Genomic DNA, 18,535 nt, shown 5'->3' on the forward strand with positions numbered 1-18,535 from the left:
GCGATACATCATAGCCATCAACGGGCATACCAGTGTGAGGCCCACGCGTCAGAGGCGTGGGAACTCCCGGGCCAGTGGAACCGGATCTCGTCAATAGTCAACTCCCACCCCTGGCCCACCACTCCATCCTTCATTCCTTCAACCGGAACCCGCCACCGGCCAACCCTGGGCCCTGGCAAACTTGCACCCCCACCCCTCCATTTCCCCACGCATCACCACTCGCCCGCGCCCCCCCCCCCCCCCCCCAAACACCCCTACGCCGCCGGCGATGAGTGCGACGCAGCTCTGCGACGCGCTGGCCGCCGCGGGGTTCGACGGCGACGGCCCGCTCGACCCGGACAGCCTCGAGTGGGCGTTCCTCCAGGGGGACGACTCGCGCCGGATGCTCGCGTGGGTCTCCGCCCGCCTCCGCCCGGGCAACGTCATCTCCGCCGCCGACCTGGAGCTGTACGGGCCCCGATTCCCGCCGAAACGCTCGCGCTCTTGTTAGTCCTATGATCGGCGGTTGAATGCTCGATGTGCGAGGGTTTGGGCTGCGAGATTAGAGTTTGCTCGTGACCGAATCGACCGAGACGGAGGGGTTTGGAGTTTTGGATGTGCGATCGGGAGGGTATAATATCGGCATGGTTGGTTGCCCTTTGGGTTAGGTTTTGAACTTCGATCGAAATTGGCTCGAGAAATCATTCGCTCGGTCAAAATGGTTGTAGGCGGTTGGCTGTGAAACTTGGGGAGCAGAAGGGTTTTCATGAGAAAACTCACACACTTGCAAATGCATGCTTTGAGAACTGTGTATGGTTTAAGCTGGGGATGATTTGTATAGAAGGGTGCTGGAATTTGCTCATACGGAAGTGTACCTGCAGCTAAAGTACGATGATATAACTGATAGTGAGCAAAGTTGTGTACGAAATCATGAATAAAACACTCCTTTGGTTTTGGCCATATCTGTCTTCCTTTTACCCTTGAGTTGCCCATTGTTTAGTTTGTAATGTCTTTCAGGCTTATACTGGTAACCATTGCATGAACCGCAGGTATGAGCAGCTTGAAATGGAAGGGAAGTTGTTGGAGGTATGGAGATTTTAGCTTCATTTGTCTGTTTATTCCGTAAGATATTTCCATTGCGAATTATTTTTTATGAGCATGCAGTCAGGTTAGCTAACTGTTTTAGAAACAAAAGTCTGTGCATTGCTTTCTGTTATATCAGATCGTTAGCTCTATGCTTCTGTCTAGTGAGAGGTACGCGCTCCTAATTTGTCTGCCATTTTCAGGGGGATGACTTAGATTTTGCTTTTGATAGTATTTCGGCATTCTCGGATAATGGGGAGAACCAGGATTACACCTTTTTGTCAGAACAAAGTCTTGAAGACATCCGGTAGGCTATCTCATTCGATACTGGAACTGATGAGCTAGCATCCTGTATTTCTGTGCACTACTTTTCACAGCTGCACTTCCCTAACCCAACCCTTGCAAAAATAACAGATAGAGCCATTTCTTATAAGAACTTGTTTTATTTGGTTGGTCATTTTATTTATAGAGGTTTGTCTGCTTGAGTATGCCATTTGTAGTTATATGTCATATAGTTCATTTCATTTTTGCAAATGATCCATGAGGAATATCCGAATAGGTGACATTTGAGAATTTGACTAACATTGTTAGTCTGACTTGGCTACGATGTCAGACAGTTTAGTGAATCATGTAGCCTAATCTGACTAGGTTCACTCCGTTTTAGAGCATATACTTGTCTTGTTAACTATTTGTTTTGAACTCTCCATTTACCGAGAATCTTCTTTTTATTCTTCTAGCGACTCAAAGCTTGCTCTTAGAGCAGAAGTTTCTGATTTGGAAAAGCAGCTTGCTTCTCTGGAATGGAAGCTAGATTTACTTACAGCACAAGCTACAACCATTACCCAGGGCAAGAAGTCCCGCTCATCTGCTAAAACTAGAGCTAATGGACAACTTACTGGATTAGATGAGAAATTTGCTAAAAGAAGTTTAGAGGTAATGTTCCTTGCCTTTGTCAAGCTACAAAACCAGTACACCATACTACTATGCTGCCTGTTCTTTACTCTAATTCCATTAGATATTTACTGGAATCTGTTTCATATTATACTACGTACTAGTATCTGGCTTTAGAACCTGTCACCTAGCGCCTTCTCTGTTATGAATGAAAGCCATTTGATATATCTAACTTGAGGAGTAACCGATGCTCCTGCTGATGTAAGAAGCTAGCATTGCTCCTAAGATGCGTTTTTTCTGTTTCCTTTTCCTTTGTCTTTTTCGGTTTTTTGTGTGTTTATGTTCTGTTTGGGAGCCTTCTTTTTAGCTCCTCTTTGTGGACCTATCCTTCATTCTTCTTAATAACGGAAGCATGGCTATCTTTTGCGATCATCCATGTTACTGGGCTAGGGTATTATTAACTAGGATTTGTGATGCTCTGAGGGCTGAAGACTGCTTTCACTAAAGGAAAAAGGTTATGCTGGTAGGCGCTGGATGTTCGAGAAAAAATAACATGGTTTTGCTGGACTGCTTGGTCCACAGGTTATGCACCCATTTTAGTGCCTTTCTTTTGATGATGTTTTATGTCAATTCGTAGCTAGTTGAACTCAAGTTTATGCTCATTTCTAAGCTGTTCGGCTATTTCTTCCAGGAATTCATCCTAGCACTTAATAAGAGAATACTTTGCTATCTGTTCTGACTTTTTTTTTGGAACCTTCTTTTAGATGAATGCAGTTCTTGGGAAACTGGCTGCAACCACCCAGGAGTTATCTTATTACCATTCAGAAGCTGGTATTCCTATTTCCTTTACCATGTAGAAATGCAATTCATTCATCTGATTGATTGCTTACATCGACATGCATTTATCAACTGATACTTCAATTTTGACTTATATGTGCATGAAAATGTGGTCATAAGTCTAGCATAATATAAGTGCTAACTTTTTAAATTTCTTGTCAATCTTTTGATTGCGTTGCATTTTGTTCCTTGCAGATATTGGAGTCTACCTGTCATACTGTGACTTCCTGTCTTATGTGAGAAGTAACCTGGGTTGTACGAAGGAACTAAACAGATGGTTCTCTAAGAAATTTGAGAAGGTGTTTTTGTTTTCATGATCTTTTTATTCCTATATTGGCGACATTTATGTTTAGAAACCTGAATGTATGATTATAAAAAATCCTATTTGGCCATACACATACAATTGATATTGAACTTAAGGCATACATGATGCGTGAAACACATTTTGTTTTTTTTTCTCTTTGACCTTAGGGTCACCATGCCTTAAATTTTAGGTACTTCAACACTTCTGTGACTTGGGCTCCCTCATTAGTGAATGTTAATAAAGCAGTGAAAACAAGTCCCAAGCGTAGAATAAACGAGCATCTGGAGATTACCTTTTGTCAACTGCATACAAGGTTCATAATAGGAGAGAGTCCTAAGTTCTGGTAGAGTGAAATTTGTGCACAAGGATGTCATTGTTTTGCTAGGTACCTAAGATCTACATGGTCTGATGTGTGTTTTAAGCTATCTGTTACTTATGAAGCAGGAAATTATTTACTTTGGCCGATTGTTGATTGTTAAAATGAATCTCTAGTTCTTTTTATTTCAATTAATCGTTTGTTATATGCATTCATATGTTTATCAAATAGTACATTGACATCCTGCAATAGTTTCCTGCACTTTCATAATTTATTTGAATAACAAATAAGTTTAATTGAAAACTTGAATATATTATTACCCATGAACGAATAACTGGTCTTATATGTAAAATAAACTAAATTATGGAGGTTAAATTTACTGCTAAGTTAGAATCATCGTTTTACCACCTGCTTGCTGATCAAGTTTTCTTTGGGTATGGTAGGGACCACTCCAGCTAGTTGTCAAAGATGACAAATCAAGAGGTGAGACTTGCTTCATATACTGTATTTATAGTCTCGTAATCTTACTTTTTTATGCGAGGAAGAGCAGCTGAAACTTATTGATGTTTCTCTATTAGTTTCAACTTACCATTACCTTTCAAAATTTGGGAAAATCCTCTATTAGTTTCATCTCTATTTGTGATTGATTTTAGCACACTGCACTCTGTGTATGATTTCCTTGGCTGTCATATACTCTGTCTCAATTAATACACAAACATAAGTCATACCATTCATTCCTATTCCTATGTTCTACACAAGATTTAACAACTGATGGCAAAGTTGAATTAAACCCTCCCTTTTGCACAGGAGATTTTGTGAACTCTCACCACTGTGTTGTCCAACTGAACCAAATTAACTCCATGTAAGTATTTATTGGTCTGTCAATGCCTGTTATATGTTTATTTTTGCACTACTACTGCGTATTATTGCACGCTCAATGTTTTGGAATTGCCTTACTTTTTAACCATAATAAAAGTTGCATATTATGGCTGCCGGGACTTATCCTGCTTCCGCCCAAGTATAAATTTGATGAATCTTAGTTTCGCCAAATGATGTTAATACGAAATAAATTTGAAGTTTAATTTGCTTTATCTTCAACATGGAATGAGTTTTGGAAGAGTTTTTCTCTCTGGAACTAAGCTTATTAGTTTGTTATTCTCCAACTCGACATCAACCTCAAACATCTCTGTGTAGTGTGGAATCTTAGATTAGCTGGCTTGCTCGTGGAATACCCACCTATTTCCTGCCTCCCCTATGTAATCTTCGATTCCAGTTAAACCTTTTGCAACAAGTTTTGTCACTTCAACCTAAAACTCGTCAGGGCAAGTTAAAATCTGCCATGATAGTAATACTTAACATTCTTCACGACATTACCTCAGATCTGTATTTTCTTTGTTGATCTCTTAAGATGTACATCATTTAACTCTTATATGCATACTTTATTGTTATCGTTGAAGTGAAAAGGTACTCCTTTTTCTCCTGAAAGGGATTCTATTCTGATGCTGCTCATTTATTGACAGATTTGCTAAAAGTAAGATGCGATACATAGAAGCACATGCAGAATATGCAAAAGAGGAGGCTATAGTGTCAACACTAAGAACTCAATTGGCATCTCAACAGTCATATATTCATCAGGATAGCCATTCTCTAAGGTTAGTATGACTAGTTGCTTTTGAAAGAGGGACAAAATTGGAGTAGCATGGTATTATCCTTATTGGCTTGCCTTTAAAGTTAACTGCTTGATTCCTTGATGCCTTCATGATCATTACTTGCTTTGAATTTTAACACAGACAAGTGGAAATTTAACAAAATCCACTGGCAATTAGCCAATCACCTAATCTAAGGAGGATCCTTGAGTGTTTGTATTGGTAGTACTGCTATTAAGTATTCATATATCTGCTTCCTTGGTATGTCTTAGCTCTATTGTAATACTATTGATTAATATGTCTGATTTGTGGTTTCACTTATTTCATCTCAGGAGGAAAAGCTCTGAACTTGCTGAAGAACTTAAAGATCTTTCCCTTAATGTGCAGAAATGCTTATCTGAGGTCAGTTGCATTACATGAATTTTGTTCATTAATAGAACGTGAGCACCCTAATAAGGGTTTCTCTCTGGATTCTGTGGACGATTCGGAATTTTAAGTTTCCATTGCTTGGAACCTTGATTTAATGTTTTGTGCTTGTCAAGCATCATATGCTTTCCCCAAAAGATGTCAACAATCTCACAGCCATATGACTGGAACACCATGGGCTCATGCCTGCTTCAGCTGAGTTGAATGAACAAACAGTGCATCCAAAGGTTTTCATGTTGAATGAAACTAACGACCACATATTTGTTTACATGATTTTCATGTTTTTAAAATTCTGTACTTCATCCTTGATTCCAATACATTCTCTTGGGATATGGTTTCTCAATGCTCTATTGATCATACTTATCTGGGAGAATTCCAAGTTTTTTCTGGAGGTGTACAAAGTTAATGTTCTGTATTAATCATTCATTTTTCCTTACACTACTAATTTTCTGTATGTATTGCCCTTTCTTCAGACTGTTACAGGCCTGTGTGCAGACCTTGCTCAACTTGCAGGTGCAAATATTTTGGAAGGTGTGATTTTCTCACGACTCAATAGATATTTACACCTTTTTTTTTTGCACTACCGAGCCAATAGTATTGCATGTTTATAACGATGAGGCTATGACCTTTTAGGAGGTCACAATGTGAAGCTTTTGCGCCAGGAATGCTACATAAGCCATCAGAAGAAGGTACCTTACAATTTATGACGAGTTGTTTTGGAGCTACCCATCCTTTTAGCAAATAAGCGCTTATGTGGACCTTTATTTCTTGCAGTTCATCAATTATCTGGTCAATCAGCTTGCTGCTCATCGGTTTCTGAAGATAAGTTGCCAGCTTGAAAAACGGGCAAAAATATCAAGTGCTTATTTATTGCTGAAAGCCATAGAACTGGAACTGCATAGCTACTTATCAGCTGTTGATGTCCGGCTGGTATTGGTTGCTGATTTTATCCATTTTAAGTTTGGAATATTGTTTAGCTTCTGTCGATGTCCTCCTGGTATTGCTTAAAAAATACACTGCATGAATGTTTAGGATCGATATCATTCAATTGATCAAGCTGCATCTGAAATGTTTGAAGAAGGATCCGTTGATGACCGTGATTCTTTTCTTCATGCTGTGAGGGATATTCTTAGCAGTCCCTTGAGTAAGCAGGATCCACTTGCAGTTTGTAACATTATTATCTACTCCGATTTGGAACAGTTGATTCATCGCTTCCATTTTCTTTAGGTTCTCAAGCAATGGCACCAACATACGTTTCATCGTATGGTTTGGTCGAGCAGATATCGGAGCTGCAAGATGAGCTTCAGTACCTTCAGCATGAGGCTGAAAACGTTCTTCCACGTGAGCGAGGAAGATGCACTGACGAACTGTGAGTTGTCCTTGCACATTGTGCCCTGCAGTTTCTTCCGCTTATCAGAAATTTTAGTTTTCATCTGTGCATTGGATACTTGACTCTCCCGTGCTGTGCATTGTCATGATGATGAATGTGTTAGGCTGAACATGACAGTAACAAAACACCTACTGACAGGATAGGATAATATGTTAGACCCATGGTCTAATCATTGCATCATTTCCACCTCGTTTGGCAGATGCAGGATGGTCCAAACTCTGGAGCAAATCTTCGGCGTCCCCCTTTCAGATGAGCAACCAAAACTGACACCATGGGTACATGGCTCTCATCCATGACTGTTACCTTTCCCTCCATCCTCTCTATTTTGTGATCCATCACGAAGTCATTTGCAATGTTTTCCTGCAGCCACTGGCTCAATGGCTTGAAGAACTGGAAACGGTCAGCCAACAGGTCTCTGCCTCTGTTACTGACGTGACACTGGCTCGATACCAAAAGGCCGAGGTACTACTACACTCTGCGTCGCTGCAGTATTCTGCATGCCGCGGGTTCAGAAAAAACGCCGTGCTTCTTCCTGAGCTGCCTTAACAGTTGCTCAAATGCTCTGCAGATCTTGAGACAGCCTTCACGCAACGCGCAGCAGAAAAGGCAGGTGTTCGTCGATTTCTTCTGCCGCCCAGGACGACTCGAGAATGAAGTGAAAGAGCTGGTTTCCCGCGTTAGAGGTCTACCTGAGTAGTCGAGGTGTGTCGAACTTTTTTTAACCCCACTCTGATTCCCAACCCGAACCAGCATCGTATCTCATTGCCTAGCTCGTTTGTTTTTTGACCCCAGGGAAGTGCGGTCGTCTGCAAGACTGTAAATGTATATTCCTCAGCGTCCTCAAAACACCTCTTTCCTCCGTCGCACCTGTGCAAATAACACACGCAGCAGAGTTTTATGGAAAACAAGAAGACATTGTGTATGCTCTGCGCGGCATTATTACTATTTATTTAACCTCCGCGGTCACTCTTTCTCAATGTCTGCAGATATCTCTCTTAAAGGCACAGTCGCATTTATTTTTTATTTTCCTTACTTTGAGAAATTTTGTAGTGCCACCAGTTTTCCTTGTGAAGTACTGTTCCTGTTTACAGCCATATATGGGGAAAGAGAGTAGTGGGAGACACAGCAGTCTGTTTGAGAAATCAGATTTAGTTCGAATCCAAACAAATTTTATTGAGTTACGCTTCCTTCTTCTGCTGTTTGAAGCGCACGTGTTTCGCTTCTGCAGCCTGGTTTCGAAACAAAAGCAATAAAAACCGATGTCAGATAACTCTAAAATTGAATTTTGGAAGCAAATTACTACCTAGGAGTATCATCAGGATACTGTATACTTGTATAGCAACTGACTGAAGATCAAGAACTGTTTGGGACACATATCAGGGCAGGTTATATAAAATAAAATAAAATAAAACACCAAGTCTGATGGGAACCAGATCAGGACACGAGCCGTCGGTCCACGGTACAACCGCTTTACGCAAAGACCTGGCCTCCCGCTCCCCACCGGCCACCACTACGGCTCGGCTTCGTGGCAGTACAGCAGGGGTCAGATCCGGCCGACACTTCGTCGCCAAGCTCGCCATCCCCTCTTCCTTCCTTCCTTGCCCGGCAACGTCGAGGCCGCCTGCAAGTTCCCGCCCCGGCCTCAACCGGATCTGCGCTCAGCATGGTACCGCCTCTCTCTTCTTGTGTCCCCACTCTGCTCCCTCCCTGCATTTGCTTGCTGCTGTTCTTGGACCAGCAGGCAGCTTATGCTTTTTGCTGCTGAGAAAATCATGCCAGATTCAGGGTTTCCGCGTGTTGCTTGCGTTGAATCGGTCCCTTGGATGGACAAGCACTTTGATTCCGTGGTGAGCTTTTTGTTCCCACAGCGGAGCAGTAGCCTTTGAAGGGAGAGGTAGCTTGAATTTATCTGAATGTGTAGTGTACGCAATGTGGGAGGGAGGATGGATTGGCTACCTGCCATCAATTGTTCTGCTTGCAGTTTGATTTCCTCTAGACTGCAGTAGTTCCACCCTGAATTTTAGACCCAGGATAAACAAAGCTTTCATTTCCACTGCAAAGGAGTAGCCATTGAAACGACAGATAGCTTCCATTTACTTGTTTGTATGTAAGCTGTAAATAAAGGAGAACCTGACCCACGGCTCTGCATAATGCTTTATGCTGCATTTCCTTCCAACATGATGTTTCTGGCTTTCCGTTACAGGATAGGGAAGCCAAGAAAGAAGCGTTCAGGAAGTATCTTGAGTCCAGTGGTGTGCTCGATACCCTCACGAAAGGTTTGCATCCCCATCCGCTTTGTACATATGTAAATCACCGGTTACATGACTTGCTAGTTATATCTTCTTGTCGCCTTGCAGTTCTTGTTGCGTTGTATGAGGAGAATGATAAGCCTTCGTCTGCGGTTGAGTAAGTCAAACTGATATCATGTATAATTTACTTGTGACTGCCGGATGACCTTTGCTTATTTCATTCATGAGATGGCAATCTTGGTTCGATGATCCTTAACATTTGTCCTGGAGTTTCTAACATGCTTGTGTATCATAGGTTTGTTCAGCAGAAGCTGGGCGGCCCATCAATTTCTGACTATGAGAAGCTCAAGGCAGAGAAGTTGGATTTGCAATTGAAGTATAATGAGCTTCTAGATACCCACAAGGATACATGCAGACAGGTATACTATGTTACTATGTTGGCAATGCATACTACTCTATCAGTTTACAAGGCATACCAATTTTCCAATGTTCAGTAGCATTTGGTGTCACAACATTCATGTACATATTTTTTTCTATGCAAATATAGAGCCCCACATAAATGTCATGTATGATTAAGAAGTTTTCATTGTTTTTCTATTAAGATTACTGCTTGTTTGAAGTGATCCCACTTGTTGAAATGCTTGCATTTCAACGAAGAACTGATTGCAAAACTTTTGTCTTGAACATGAGTACTGGAAAATGGAAACGTTCTGAATTCTACCAGCCTGCATAATGTTCAGTTGTATCCAACTGGATGAGTTTGGATGTAGAAACACCAATATACATGAAAACTTTCCCCTTTTGTGAAAAAAACTTTCCATTTCATCGCTATGATTCTGCAAAAACATGTATGGGGTCATGTTTCTCTCCTCATGCTTGTGTCCTTTCTTCTTTTGCATCAAATTTTCGTTAGACTGACAGATAGGTAAGGTGCATGACAAGGAGTTGGTAATTAAGCTAGGTGGTAGTCCTGAACCTGGTTTATTCTATGCATTTGTGAGCTGTAGTTACCTTATTCGTGCCATTTCGTCATATGAAAGTTAGCATCTTGAACTTGCAAAGTTCTATGCTTTCAAAAGAAAAAAGATTTTCTTTCGCAAAAAAAAAGAAAAAGAAAAAAGATTTTATTTTCTGAGCACATGTTGGCGTTCATCTGGACTGTTTCTTTTATGATTTCACAATTTTGTTTTGAAGCCAAAGCAAGATTTACAAATGATTTTGCCATAGATGAAACTGGCATTGATCTGTTAATCTCTATCATTTTGCAGCTGGAGGAACTTAAGAATATGAAGTATGGTGCACCTTGGAACTGAAACAACGGGTGTTGACATTGTAAATTTGTCGTGCAGCATGTATCTTTAGGCAAAAAATCAACAGTTGTCTGGAGCATTGCTGAGTTGTACAAAATCAAATCATCTCTTGCTGAATTCATCTCTACTCAGATGCATTCATGTATCCCATTTTGCCCCTATTGGTTATGAAAGCACCCAATCCACTCCCGGTCCCAGATATTGCCACCATTGCCATTGGTAAGTAGCAATACTGTCTCGCTTCTTTTACAGTAGGCACAGCCACATAATGTGCACACTCATTCCTAGGTATTTTTCAGTTGATCTGTTTCTAACGACGCTGGTTCTCGTGGCAGTTAGATTTCATTTATTGTAAGGGAAAATATACTTCGCATGATTTTTTTTTTCACCAAGGAAATGACTTGAGGCGAGGCCTTGGATTATGAGAATCCAAAATCTAACTAAATCAAGGAGGATCTTGATTAAGACTTATCGCCAGAGCCCTCCTGATTGGGCCTTTCGGAGGAAGGGGACGAAGATGCTCGAAGACAGAAAAGGAAAAAAAAGAAAATAACATATCAAAGCAAGGAAGTAACAATGGAGACACCTTCGGCGAGCACCTCATCTTCTCCGGCGAGCTATGAATCGAGTTAGGTTTTAGGGTTGGGGTTAGAATTTTGGGGTTTGGAGGAGGAGAGGGGGGGGGGGGGGGGGGGGGGGTCATCTATGGCTACCGGATTAGGATTTAAAGCTATGGTCATCTATGTCTTTTGTTGAATTCTTCACAGCTGGATAGAGAATTTCATAAGCCATTGATTTTTTTTCCATCTTTCATGATACGATTAACCACCATAACTAATCGATTACAGAAAAATTGGATCGGATTTTACTGTTCTTTTTTCTACAGTAGTTGGACGTGACATGAGCGTTTGGATTATGGGCGTTATGCGTCTCCAAATTGTACTCTGGAAATTAGGATATGAGCCTAGCAACTCCAGCTCAGCTCGCCCGCTACAAATACTAGCGTCTCGGGTCCCAATCATAGTGACTCAGGCCCACTCGCGCCAAAAATCAAATCTCCATGGAGCTCTCCCTCACCTCACCTCCTCTCCTCGCCGCCGTCCTGCTCCTCGCTCTCCTTCTCCAGCTGCTCCGCTACCTGCGCCGCCGCGACCCCAGGAAGCAGCCTCGCGCTAATGGCCTCAAGGTGTATCCCCTCCTCGGCACGCTCCCGCACCTGATCAGATCAAGAACCGGCACCGCTTCCTCGAGTGGTCGACCGGCGTCCTGCAGCGCAGCCCCACGCACACCATGTCCTTCAAGGCCGTCGGCTTCGGCGGCGGCGTCATCACCGCCAACCCGGCCAACGTCGAGCACATTCTCAAGACCAACTTCGGCAACTACCCCAAGGGCGAGCTCAGGGTGTCCATGGTCGAGGACCTGCTCGGCGGCGGCATCTTCAACTCCGACGGCGACCGCTGGCTGTGGCAGCGCAAGGCCGCCAGCCACGAGTTCAGCACAAGCTCGCTCAGGGCCTTCGTCGCCGACGCCGTCCGGTTCGAGGCCGTCGAGCGGCTGCTGCCGCTGCTGGCCCGGGCGGCGCGCGACGGGCGCACGCTGGACCTGCAGGACGTGCTCGAGCGCTTCGCGTTCGACAACATCTGCAGCGTCGCCTTCGACGAGGACCCGGCGTGCCTCGCCGGGGGCGGAGAGGGCGATCGGAGCGGCTCCGCCGCGGAGTTCATGCGCGCCTTCGACGACGCGCAGAGCGCCGTCGTGGCCCGGTTGATGACGCGGCCCAGGTCACTGTGGAGGGTCAGGAGGCTGCTCAACACGGAGCCCGAGAGGCGGATGCGCGCGGCAAGATCCGCGCCTACGCCGGCAGGATCGTCCGCGAGCGCAGGGAGAGGGCGGTGGCCGGGCGGGCGCGCGGGGACGACCTCCTGTCGCGCTTCGCCGCGCGCGGCGAGCACAGCGACGAGGGCCTCCGGGACGTGGTCACCAACTTCCTCCTCGCCGGCCGCGACACGACGTCGTCGGCGCTGACCTGGTTCTTCTGGGCTGTCTCCTGCCGCCCCGACGTGGAGGGCAGGATCGTGCGCGAGATCCGCGCGGTGCGCGCGTCGTCGCCAGGCGGCGCCGGCGCGGCGCCGCCGTTCAGCCTCGACGAGCTGCGCGGCATGCACTACCTCCACGCGGCCATCTCGGAGTCCATGCGGCTGTACCCGCCGGTGGCCGTCAACACGCGCCGCTGCGGGCGCGACGAGTTCCTGCCCGACGGCACGTTCGCGGGGAGAGGGTGGCAGGTGAGCTACTCCGCGTAAGCCATGGCGCGGGTGGCGGACCGTGTGGGGCGGGGACTGCGAGGAGTTCCGGCCGGAGAGCCCGTTCAAGTACCCGGTCTTCCACGCTGGGCCGAGGACGTGCCTCGGCAGGGAGATGGCCTACGTGCAGATGAAGTCCATTGTCGCCTGCGTGTTCGAGAGGTTCACCCTGCGGTTCGCCGGCGGCGAGGGGCAGCCTGGCCTGGTGCTTTCCCTGACGCTACGGATGAAAGGTGGCTTGCCAATGCAAGTGAACGAGAGGACGGCCTAGGCAGCCAGACTACTTGCACGTGTTGTCTCGCGAGAACTTTATCCAATTGTCATATGCTTCAATCCGTTCCAAATTACTTATCAATATAATTTTATTCTAATCAAACCTCTCTAACTTTGACCGAGTGTATAGAAAAAATACTAATTGTCATAATAAATTAATAATATTGATGGTGTAGATGTTTGTAATTTTATCTATAAACCTGATCAAAGTTAGAAATATTTGATTTAGATAAAGCTAAAGTCGTAATAAGTATTTTACAAACGGAAGGAGTATTACCTATAATCATGGAAACAAGCAAATACGTAAGAACCAAGTTATTTATGGTGTCTAGAATGTCACCTTTACTTGATCAGAACCCACTCAGTCCTTGCCTTATTCTTTCCCTTTTTAATAAAGAAAAATCCCGGCTTTGAACATTTACATGTGAATGTCTATAGCCAATCCTTAATGTGAATGTCTATAGCCAATCCTTATGAGAATTTTTAGACTATAAACCTCAAACGAGAATCTAAAAATACAAGAAAGAAAACTCTAGAACAAAGAAAGAAATCAAGAAGATTAAATTTCAATCCTTTTCTTCATCCACGTTCCATCCTTGCAAAATCTTTACGCAGCACCGAACCATCAAATTTGATGTCCGAACCGTCTGATGCCGCTGAGGTAACTAACTCAAATCGAAGGACCTCCAAGACTATACTTCAAGAAGAAAAGATATCAAAAACACCGTCGTCACCTGATTCAGCAAGCCAGAATTAGATTTTCACCCGGAGATCCATCAATATTTACAGACGGCACCACGGCAACCCTCACCCGCGAAATGACGCCTAAAAGCGTCATGTCTGGAAGTGCTTTCGCCCGGAAAGCCTACCGGCGGTTCCACCGCCCCACGAGAGATGCCGCAATCAGAGTCGAGGGGAATAGCGACCTCAGTGGCCATACTGGACCGGAACCAGTGGCCGCGGTAGCGTCCACGCGAGCCCAAGCCACCCGGGCAGACCTGTGAAGCTGGAGCGACAATGGCCTCCCTCTCAAATAGGCCTGCGTGGCAACATCCCAAGGGCCAGCCTCCATCTTCGGCCTGCGCGGCAGCGCTTTGCTTGTGCACCCACAGTGCATTGTCGCCATCGTTGTCCCTAGGGTTGGGCCTCCATCTTGAGCTCCACCAGCGAGCCATCGGGCGAGGCCGAATCCACCCCCGGCCCACCCACGCCGGCGCCCCCGGGCAGGGGCCTGCAGGCACGCTGCCACCGCGTAGCGGTCGCACGGCTGCTCGACGCTAGGAGGGGAGTGGCGGCGAGGAAGCGATGGTGGGATGGAGCGGTGGCGACCGCCCGACGCTAGGAGGGAATGTAGGGCGCCAGATCCGGGCCTGCCGATGCCGGATCTGGGCTTTGCCAGACCGGAGGAAGCCACGCCGTCGTCGGCCGCCAGCTATCAGAAGGAAAAACGGGAGAGCGGATGGGGGACAGGGAATTCAGGGAAGATAAACAAGTTGCCGCCTTCATTGCGCCACGCGGGCTTTCGATGGCGAGCTCCTGTGGCGGCACGGCAAGAGGAGGAGGAGGCTGAGGCGAGAGGGAAGGGAGGCGGTGGCGCCCGAGTCATCCCTAGGGCGTTGTTCTAAATTGAAATTTATAACGGGATATATATTCATATAAAGGGGCGGAACGTTTAATCCCATATTATTTATTTATATAAAAGGGTCCCCACACTACAGTATATAATTAACGAGGGGAAGGGTTTTCATTTTTCAAGCTGTATATAAGGATATATTAGGCTAATTGTCATTGTGCTTTTCTCAGTATGTTATTTGTGCACCGCAAAAAAAAAATTAGTATGCTATTTGTGCAGTAACGTGATTTTACAACATGTTATCGACACAGAAATGCTCTGATATAATTTTATACGACTCGTATTTTAATTAAAGTATGTCTCGATAACGACATCTCGTCGTTGTCGTCGGGAATGCCACCCCTTCACCATTCCATTGTGCATGGCGCTACCCCGCGACATCGCGTGCGGGTTCTTCCCTGGCAGGACCACCACATGGACATGGTGGGCTGAAGAACTTATGCCATCACTGCCATGGTAGACAATTATGAGCTCGTCACGTTCCACGTGGGTATGCATTGCATGCTGCTTATTGGCCGCCAGCCATAGTTGTCAAGTGGAGCAACACGGCCGTGATATCCGTTTGTCATAGCTTCAGCTTCTCTTAAAACGGTTTCTGAAACAGCTTCTCTGATGAAGATGAAGCTGAAGCTATTTTAAAATCGTTTGGCGAAACGTGGACCTGCGGGAGAAACTAGATGAAGTTATGATTTCCGGTTTTTCCTTCCCAGTATAAGCTGAAAACAGCTCTATCAGGTGCTTTATGAATAAAGCTGCTAAAAAAATACCCTTTTGACGCATAAAGCTAATCGTTCTGAAGCTCCTCAACAAACAATGCCAGAGGAGCTTTAAGATAGATGGGATCCATACTTGAGATGGGCGACCCGCTGGTTCCTTGAGTTTTAGTCCCCTAAGCCAAGCATCCATACTTGCGTATTGGTCACATCCACAGGACAGCTATCACTCCAACAAGCGCCTACTATTGCTGAGAATGAGATGAGGGATCTTAATTTTTTTAAAAAACTAAAACTGGAAAATTGTCTCATTATTAGACAGGACAGCATCTAGTGGTGTTTTTGTCACTCACGGGTCTGCTAGTGGCTTCGCGCAACAGTCTTCAGTGATGGCTCTCAGTTTGGCATCTGCGATGTGTTTTTGTCACTTGCGGGTGGGCGTGGTGACTCAGCTTACGTGCACGAAGAGTGCGGTTTGAGTTTGCAGAGGATGAGACGCAAAGGCTCTGGCTGAGCAGAGGCAGTCAAACATTATCTTAATTTTTTTTTAAAAAACTAAAACTGGAAAGTTGTCTCATTATTAGAACTCTTGTTATGAAGTTTAAGATCATTCATCCACATCACATGATATAGCTACTTGTCACACATCAACCAGCAGTCCAGCAATCCCTGTTGTTGAGACTAGAAATCCTTGCAAGCAAACTCGAACGTGCCACAAGTCATAAAGAAGCATGCTGTGTCGCTAACTTGCTTCATCACAACATTGATTTATTTTCGCTACACCAAAGCAGCTCAATTTCGTGAACCACATCTAATTTCGTCGGCCAAATACAAGCCGACGAAAATTACTAAATTATTTTATCGGTTTGTGTAAGCCGATGAAATTAGAAGTATTTTCATCGTCCTGGCACGGGCCGACGAAAAAAAATCTATATTTCCTCGACCTAGCTGAGGCCGACGAAAATACATCTAATTTTGTTGGCTCAAATCTGGCCGACGAAAATAGCGGTGCCCTAAGTACCTGCCTCCCCACGATTCGATTTTCTTGTTTACACGAGCCGCCAGCCATCAGCGCCCCGCCCCCACCCCAGCGCCCCGGCGCCGCCCCGCGCGTCCCCCTCGCCGCCGGCCCCACGGCACCCCGCCGCCGCCCCGCGCGGTCCCCCCCCCCCCCCCCCCGCGCGGCCCTCTGCCGCCCCCTGCGGCCCCTCGCTGCCGCCCCGCGGCCCCTGCGCGCCGCCGCCCCGCCCCAGCAAAGAAGCAAGTTGATACTGTTGAACTTCAAAAGACCAAACAGATGGTGAGTTTTAGTTGTCGTCTTCGTAAGTTAGCTTGCATGATGAACTTGTGCACAGTGCTAGCAACCTGCTTGAAGCTGGCTTAATGATATATAATTTACATTTTTCCTGCTGGATGAATGTTAGCTTGAAAGAGCTAATCAAGAAGGCAGATTTAAGGATGATTCTTTGAGAAAGCTTGAAGAAAACTTACAGAATTTGGAGACCAAAGCTAAAGGGAAAGAGCAACTTTGCAAAAACTTGCAAGAAAAGGTATATTGATGAGGCAAAAACTCTTCTTTTCTTTCTTGGCTATTGTCTTTCACTTGTACCTGACAGCTTTTGAAACATAAATTAGGTAAAAGAGCTTGAAGGGCAGTTAAATTCCAAGGCACATTCTCAAATTACATCGGAGAAACAGCAGCGCCAGCTTTCTGGAACCGAGGCAATGCTTCAGATTAAGGTAATGCCACAATTCTTTCTCAAAACTGCTAGATTGTACCCAATATTGCATTTATGTGAGCATGGGGAAAGCAACGCCAAGCTTGACCTTTCCATATTTCAGCTGAGAGATCTTGAAAGCAAGACCAAAGTGCAGGAAACAAACACGACACTGGACTCTGTCATTGCTACTCCTCGAGAGGCAAAGTTGCCGCCATTTTCTAGGGAGGAAGCGATGAGCGAGAAGGAGAAGCGCATCCTAAGGAGCTCGAATTCCCTGAACAAGCAGCAGCCTCTCAGCGAGAACTCTTCTGTTCCCGAGCCTATCTAGTATTTTTGTCGGCCACGGAAGCCGACAAAAATAATTACATTATTTTCATCGGCTGAGTTGGTCGACGAAAATATAGTGTCCATTTTCGTCGGCCGAGGAGGCGGACGAAAATATATTTACTTTCATCGATTGCCGACGAAAATGTGTTCATTTTCGTCTATTTTATTCCGTCGGCCTATTTTCGTCGGCCGACCGACGAAAATACATATTTTCGACGGCTTTCGGGCTATTTTTGATGATTTCTAGCCGACGAAATTAAGATATTTTCTTGTAGTGTTTGCAGCCTTGCCGCCATTTCAATATCAAATATGATAGGATGTGGGTACCATCAAATCGAATAACCATTTTAGTTGATATAGGAGACTTAGCTTTCAGACTGAATTTGGAAAGGCCATTGAGTATAGAGTTTTCCGACCACAGTAGCAAGAATTGACGGCGAATGCGCCTCTAGCGGCATGTCTCAAATCACTTGTTGAGGTGGTCCATCATAAGCCAATCCTATAGATTTACTTTGTGAGGGATGAGATGGCAATGGGCAAGCAACTGATGAATGAGATGATGATAGATCACCACATTTCTTAAACCGAGCACCCCTTTGCATAATCTCTCTTACACTTTCATCCTCGTTATTCCGTGTAAAAAAATTAACTCGAAGGTGTATTATATTTGGAGGGATGAGGATAACAAGGTGCCTCCTCTCAAAACTTCCAATGTGGTACTAAATAACCATATTACAATCACGACTACGCCACAACATCGAGATGACAGTATTGCCGGAAACTTTTCCATTCTCTAAAAAAGTTGGACCGGTGTTTGTTACATCCACCATAATCGTTTGAGATATGATGATTGATGAGGCACATCCTTGTTGAGCACACAATTTGGTGCCCGGTGTTTCGAAGTAATCCCTTTTCTGAGTTAAAACCAAACTGAGATATGCCCTCGTACATTCCTTGTTGAGTTGAATTTAGATGTCTTTTTTTTTCTTATTTATGATGTACAGTTACCTCTGGTTCTTCTTAAGTTGGTCAAAATTTTAGATAGGCATTATTGGCAAATAATTCTTTACGCTGCATCAAAGTTATTGTAGTATTGTTGAGTTGATGACCATCGTGTTTGCCTTCCTTTCCACC

The 18,535-nt window shown here is 44.9% G+C and overlaps 2 protein-coding genes and 1 pseudogene across 2 annotated transcripts; all 3 read left to right on the forward strand.

Moving 5' to 3' along the window:
- The first annotated feature begins 244 nt into the window (after positions 1-244).
- Positions 245-7,995, forward strand: LOC112882419 (AUGMIN subunit 3-like). The gene is made up of 19 exons (XM_025947475.1): positions 245-447; positions 1,029-1,065; positions 1,266-1,369; positions 1,800-1,995; positions 2,718-2,784; positions 2,986-3,089; positions 3,854-3,893; positions 4,218-4,272; positions 4,931-5,062; positions 5,389-5,458; positions 5,956-6,013; positions 6,116-6,171; positions 6,257-6,412; positions 6,515-6,626; positions 6,710-6,851; positions 7,072-7,147; positions 7,239-7,334; positions 7,441-7,574; positions 7,665-7,995. Exons 1-18 carry the CDS (start codon positions 269-271, stop codon positions 7,567-7,569), a joined length of 1,809 nt encoding a protein of 602 aa, XP_025803260.1. The 5' UTR covers positions 245-268; the 3' UTR covers positions 7,570-7,574; positions 7,665-7,995.
- A 325-nt stretch (positions 7,996-8,320) lies between these two features.
- On the forward strand, positions 8,321-10,628 carry LOC112882420 (c-Myc-binding protein homolog). The gene is made up of 5 exons (XM_025947476.1): positions 8,321-8,538; positions 9,076-9,148; positions 9,230-9,278; positions 9,417-9,540; positions 10,390-10,628. Exons 1-5 carry the CDS (start codon positions 8,536-8,538, stop codon positions 10,432-10,434), a joined length of 294 nt encoding a protein of 97 aa, XP_025803261.1. The 5' UTR covers positions 8,321-8,535; the 3' UTR covers positions 10,435-10,628.
- Positions 10,629-11,368: 740 nt separating this feature from the next.
- LOC112882237 lies at positions 11,369-13,110 on the forward strand (annotated as a pseudogene).
- The last annotated feature ends 5,425 nt before the right edge of the window (positions 13,111-18,535 follow it).

This window comes from Panicum hallii, chromosome 2 (assembly GCF_002211085.1).
Source record: "Panicum hallii strain FIL2 chromosome 2, PHallii_v3.1, whole genome shotgun sequence".
Classification (NCBI taxonomy): Eukaryota; Viridiplantae; Streptophyta; class Magnoliopsida; order Poales; family Poaceae; genus Panicum; species Panicum hallii.